The sequence below is a fragment of the Nycticebus coucang genome, chromosome 4 (genome assembly GCF_027406575.1).
Source record: "Nycticebus coucang isolate mNycCou1 chromosome 4, mNycCou1.pri, whole genome shotgun sequence".
NCBI classification, from domain to species: domain Eukaryota; kingdom Metazoa; phylum Chordata; class Mammalia; order Primates; family Lorisidae; genus Nycticebus; species Nycticebus coucang.
In genome coordinates, this window is record NC_069783.1 from 141,136,647 (window position 1) to 141,142,646 (window position 6,000).

At 55.4% G+C, this 6,000-nt stretch overlaps 1 protein-coding gene across 7 annotated transcripts in view; it reads right to left on the minus strand.

Annotated features, from left to right (window-relative positions):
* Positions 1-3,224, minus strand: part of EMID1 (EMI domain containing 1) — a 52,505-nt gene extending 49,281 nt beyond the window's left edge. For 6 of the 7 annotated variants that reach the window (XM_053588824.1, XM_053588826.1, XM_053588825.1 and 3 more), the window contains exon 1: positions 2,983-3,200. In XM_053588824.1, the coding sequence (XP_053444799.1) occupies positions 2,983-3,083 (101 nt within the window). In that variant the 5' untranslated portion in view covers positions 3,084-3,200. Of the gene's footprint in view, positions 1-2,982 lie in introns of all 7 variants that reach the window. The other variant, XM_053588823.1, reaches the window with a different exon arrangement.
* Between the last annotated feature and the right edge of the window lie 2,776 nt (positions 3,225-6,000).

Consider the following 6,000-nt stretch of genomic DNA (forward strand, 5'->3'; position numbering starts at 1 on the left):
GGATGGCAGTATCTCCTCTAGCAGGGAAGGCTTCATGCAAAGCACTCAGCACAATGATGACAGCTACTATTAATTCTTGTTCCTAGACAGTGGGGCGATAGCCCAGTCATGGGTCCCACACCCAATAGCTGTGGCCCAGGGGCTTCCCAGGGGTGTCCCTGGGACATCAGCACAGTATCTCCTTCACAAGGCCCTCCCCTTGACTATGGGAGAAGATTGCCAGGCTCTACATTTTAGAGAGGGGGAAACTGAGGGTCTAAGAAAAAGCACCTGCCAAGGGTGCATAGAGCTGGGATTTGAATCCCCTAGCTAGGGGCTGCAGGAGATTCCATCCATTTTAGAGCTCTCCACTCTCCCTGATCTGGGATTTCCCCAAAGGAAGCTGGTGTTACAGGGCAGTGAGAGCCCTGGGCCAGGACACTGATGATGGCTTGAACCCCAGAGCTGCCATGTTAAGATGAGCAATTAAAGGAAGTGGCTTCAGGCCGGGTAGGATGTTGGTGGGGCAGGAAACAGCCCCAGCAGGGCATGAGGGGCTGGCAGGGGCCAAGGCAGCTCTGTATGGCCCCTGGCTACCCTGGGGTCCCAAAGTCTCACCACATTCCTAGGGCTGGGGGTGGCCCTTTGGATGCCTTCCCAGGCCACCCCCTCTCCAGGACAAAGCCTCTTTTCTGCCTTTGCTCCCTCAGCTGCCATGGGGTACTTGAGGCCCTGGGCTAGGGGTGGAGGGAGGGCTGACAAGGCATGACATCCCCATACTGTCTCCAATGACACTGGGGTGGGGCCACAAGTGAAGGTCCTGGCAGCTGAGGACCAGACTCCTCCAGCCTGAGGTTCCTACCCCCCTTAAAGTTGGTGAAAGCAGGAAACACTGTCCATGAGGTTCCATGCTGGTCCTTCCCAGGGTGGACTGTCCAGTCTTAGAATAGGCCTCAAGCAGGGCATGAGCAAAAGAAAGGGGGGAACAGAGAAGACAGAGCAAAACTGAGACCTATGGCCAGGAAGCAACGTGCCTGAGATCACACACCGAGTGGGTGACAGAGCCAGGAATAAAACTGCATTCTGTCTGAGGCCAGAGCCCCTAACTCCTAACCATGGCCTACAAACGTTTCCCAGACCCCCAAGTTGACAATCTCCCTCTCCTGGGAGGAGGGCTGCTGGGGAAAGGCACTGAATTTGGAAACCGGCCTTGATTAAGGGGTCACTTTTCCCCTCTAGGCCTCGTCTCCTTATCTGTAAAATGGGAACAATAGTATTGTGCACAGGGCTTTTGTGACACTCAGGTTACTGTGACAGTCAGCTGTTAACAGATGCGGTGACAGTCCCCATCTGCCCATAGCCACCATCCTGTTCCCACTCAGGAAACCACGGGAGGATGAGAAGCCCAGGCTGTGGGGTTCTGCACTGGTCTGGCTGGAAGGGATTCCTGCCTTTAAGCTCTCTTGACCATCATCTTGAGCCTGACACTGCAAATCCTGAGTTCAAAGTCTCTGTTATCTTAGCATCTGGGATCCTGGGGCTCACATGCATGCTCTAGGCAGCTCATACTCCCTATCTGAGGCTCAGCTTCCTCCTCTCTGAAACAAAGATGATAAAAAGCTGGCTTGGTGCCCATAGTACAGTGGTTACAGTGCCAGCCACATATACCGAAGTTGGTGGGTTTGAATCTGTCCCGGGCCAGCTAACCAACAATGACAACTGCAACAAAAAATAGCTGGGTGTTGTGGTGGTACCTGTAGTCCCAGCTACTAGGGAGGCTGAGGCAAAAGAATCACGTGAGCCCAACAGTTGGAGGTTTCTGTAAGCTGTGATGCCACGGCACTCTGCCTCAAAAAAAAAAAAAAAAAAAAAAAAATGCCTCCAAGTGGCAGTTGGAAAGATTCTGGAGGCAATGGATCTAGGCCAGCCATCATCAGCACGCAGTAGGTGGTGGCTGTGACATCTGCCACATGTCCGTCCCTGTCTCAGACAACTGTTCTTCTGGCCTCTGATGCCCCAGCCACCTCCATGCTCCAGCCCAGCCCATATCACCTGCTCTTGCTAGCCCAGCAGGACATACTGGCCCCTGACCACTGGGAAAGGGAAATTTATGAAAAGAGTTAAAGAATTGAGGCCATAGGGGCAGGGGCCGCGCGGGCCTTTGAATGGGATGAAAAGGCCTGGAGAGGCTTGGCTAGTTCACATTGTCTGCCTTGGACAACAATGCCTGGCCCTCAAGAGGGGACCCCAGGGAGGGGCAGGAGCTGCAGCCAGGACAGGGGTCAGGTCAGGTTTGAACACTCATCAAATCAGAAAGATAAATTTGAACCCAGCTCTTCGATTAAAACCCCTTGAGCCTGGAAGATTATGTCAATATTCTGGGGTCTCAGTTTGCTCATCTGTTGAATGGGGTGGGTTTTCCTGCTTCATTCAGCTGTTGAAAGATTAATGATGACACTGTACATAGAGTCCCACAGTGCCACTGGGAGAGCAGCAGGAAGGCAGAGTGATCCCTCTTGTCTGTCTCAAATGCCAGGTTCCCAGGGAGCTTTCAACACTGACCCACTGGGCTGTGAGACTCCACCCAAGTCCTTCCTCTGAAAGAATTAATAGCCCTGGTACTAAAAAAAGCCACGAGTAGGGAAAAGGGGAGGGGAGTCTCTGAAGTGTCGGCTAAAAGGTGTGGTGGTCCTTTCCCGTAGCAAGGAGAAGGGCCCTTGGAAGGTGAGGGGGGGCGAAGTCCCGGGGGGTTTCCGTCCTCGATGTGCCCCTTCCCCCTCCCACTGAATTGGGCTGAAGGGCACGGAGTGAAAGAGGCTGCTGGCTCCTCCGGATACTTGGGGTGAAGGACCTCGCACTACCGAGAGGTCCACCGCTCTGGCACTGTCGGGGTCGCTTCCCAACCCCGGCCTCGCACGGCGGTGGCGTGTGTGCTTATGCCCGGACTCCCAGCCCCCCGCCGCCGGCCAGGAAGGCAGGCACAGAAGTGGCGGGAGTCCTTACCTGCGCCCAGAGAACGGGGCTCCCCCGACGCTCCACGCGGCGCCGCCTCCCGGGAGCAGGAGCCCGAGGCAGAGCAGCGCCCAGGCTTGCGGGCCGCCCATGCTGCGCCCGGCGCCCTCCGCGCGCGGCCCCTAGCCGTCGCCGCCCCCAGCCTGCCGTCCGCGCCCGCCAGCCCGCGCACCCAGCCGCCCCGGACGCGCGGACCCGGACCCCGTGCGGCTGCCGGAGGGCGGACGGGAGGCGCGGGGCGGGGCGGGGCGGGGCGGGGCGGGGGCGCGCGCTCCCGGCCTCGCCCGCCCCTCGGCGCGGCCCCGCGCCCCCTCGCCCGCGCCGCCAACCCGGAAGGAGCCCCGGGGGGGCCGGAGCGCCCCCGTCCGGAGACCCGACAGGTGCCCACCTGAGCCCGCAGCCCCGCGCTGTCCGGCCCTTTGGGGGGCGGGGTGCGGGTTGCGACGCGCCCTCGCACCTGTTGCTGACTGGGGAACTGACGACTCTTGAGCGAATGATGTCGGGGACTCATCCCGTCTCGGTATCTCTGCGGGATCCCGCCATCCAACAAAGGCGTGGCAAGCAGTGTGCGCCATGTGTACCAGGCATCTCACCACCGCTGCTTGATGTCCTGTCTCAGTTTAGTTTTAAAAGTACGTTATTCCCAGTTTACACGTGAGCAACCCGAGGCCCCGCTACTCACAGTCCCCTAGGGAGGAAAAGACCTGAGCTGATCCCCTAAGTGTCTTGTCCACTCTTATTCCCATTTTACAGGTGTAGAAACTGAGGCACAGAGAGGAGATGTCATCTATCTGAAGCATCTAGGCAGTGGTTGGCAGAGTCAGGGTTTTAACCCAGATCTCCTCACTTCAGAGGTTGTCAGGGTTTTTTTTTTTTTTTGTAGAGACAGAGTCTCACTTTATGGCCCTCCGTAGAGTGCCGTGGCATCACACAGCTCACAGCAACCTCCAACTCCTGGGCTTAAGCGATTCTCTTGCCTCAGCCTCTCGAGTAGCTGGGACTACAGGCGCCTGCCACAACGCCCAGCTATTTTTTGGTTGCAGTTCAGCCGGGGTTGGGTTTGAACCTGCCACCCTCGGTATATGGGGCCGGCGCCTTACCGACTGAGCCACAGGCGCCGCCCTTGTTTGTTTGTTTGTTTGTTTGTTTGTTTGTTTTTGAGACAGAGTCTCACTCTGTAGCCTTGGGTAGAATGCAGTGGAGTCACCTTAGCTCACAGCAACCTCCAGCTCCTGGATTGAAGCGATCTTCCTGCCTTAGCCTCCCAAGTACCTGGGACAAAAGGCACACATATCACAACATCTGGCTAATTTTTCTATTTGCAGTAGAGATGGGGGTCTTGCTTAGGGTGGTCTGGAACTCCTGAGCTCAAATAATCCACCTGCCTCAGCCTCCCACAGTGTTAGGATTAATATAGCGTGAGCCACTATGCTCAGCCAGGTATCAGCTTTTAACCATAATTAGGGAAGAGTATAGACAGCACGTTGGTCTGGGCCTCAGTTCCTGATCTGTAACAGGTAAGGATTGGTGGTGTGTGGAATTTCTTCATGTAGGGTACATGGATGGGGTTCTGAGGGAAGGGCTCTGCATCCCTCCAAGGTATATGCAAACATAGTGTGTATGTCGGGGTGATGGTGTCTGTGCTGTGTGTCATGTGTGTATGTGATGGATGTGAGTACAGGCAGGAATGTATCCATGTGCACGTATATGAAATGTGTCTATGATTGTAGTGTGTGTTTATGGGGAGGGACTAGAGGTTTCATCTAAGGGGATCCAAGCCTCTCAACCTCCCAGGGCAGTCTCTAACCCCTCTTTCCACCTGAATTGATATGTACCAGGCAGTCCCGGTCTGGTGAACCCCTTGCCTACCATGAGCTGTGGGCCTGTTTCTGCCATGCCGGAAGTACTCCCCAGAGGATCTGTCAGCACCCACCTCTGATTTCTGGGGACTGCCTCTCCTTAACACACCAGGTCCTGAGTCTGAGTCAGTATAGGGGTGACATCACCAGTGTGCCCATACAGAGGAAGCTGATGCGCTGATTCTCTGTCCTCAGGGGGGATGGGTAGAGAGAGCTGGGTTCAAATGCTGACTGGGCATGGAGGCCATGTCTGTAATCCTAACCCTCTGGGAGGCTGAGGCAGGATCACTTGAGCTCAGGAGTTCGAGATCAACCTGAGCAAAGTAAGACCCGATCTCCACTAAAAATAGAAAAATTAGCCAGGCATGGTGGTGGAACTGGGTAGTCCCAGCTATTAGGGAAGCTGAGGTGGAGCCCAGGAGTTTGAGGTTGCTGTGAGCACAGCTGAGGCCATGGCACTCTGTCTCAAAAACAAACAAACAAACAAACAAATGCTGCCACTGCCATTTCTGCCCAAGTTAGCCCAGGCAAGTCCTGCTCTTCTCTGTGCCCCAGCTTCTCTTGTGTAAAGAGGACAGTTTACCTTCCTTTCGGGGGTGTGGGCAGGATTGAGATATCATGGTAATGCCCTGAGACCCACCATCCTTTGCTTCACATGGTTCCCCGAGTGCTCATCACTTCTCCAATGACATCACCATGGTGCCAACTTTGCTTCCTTAGGGAGAAGCCTTCCTCCCTTCCATGTGAAATTTTGGGGCATCTTCTGTGCCATCTCTGACCCCCCAAGAAATGCAACTTTGGGCCTCTCTGGTTAGGCTTTCTTTTCTTTTCTTTGTCTCACTTTGTCACGCTCGGTAGAGTGCCGTGGCATCATAGCTCACAACAGCTTCAAGCTCTTGGGCTCAAGTGATTCTCTTGCCTCAGCCTCCCAAGTAGCTGGGACTACAGACGCCTGCCACAAGGCCTGGCTATAGGCCTTGTTTTCAACACAGCTAGATCAATGACTTAGCCTCCTGGGTGACTGGTTACTCCTGAGGGACCACGTCCCAGGAGGATCCCAGGCTTGTCTGAGGCCCTGATCAAATGATTGGGATCAAAAACCATCATCTCAAGGGCCACTTTGAAGGGTCCTGGAGGGACTGAGAGGTGT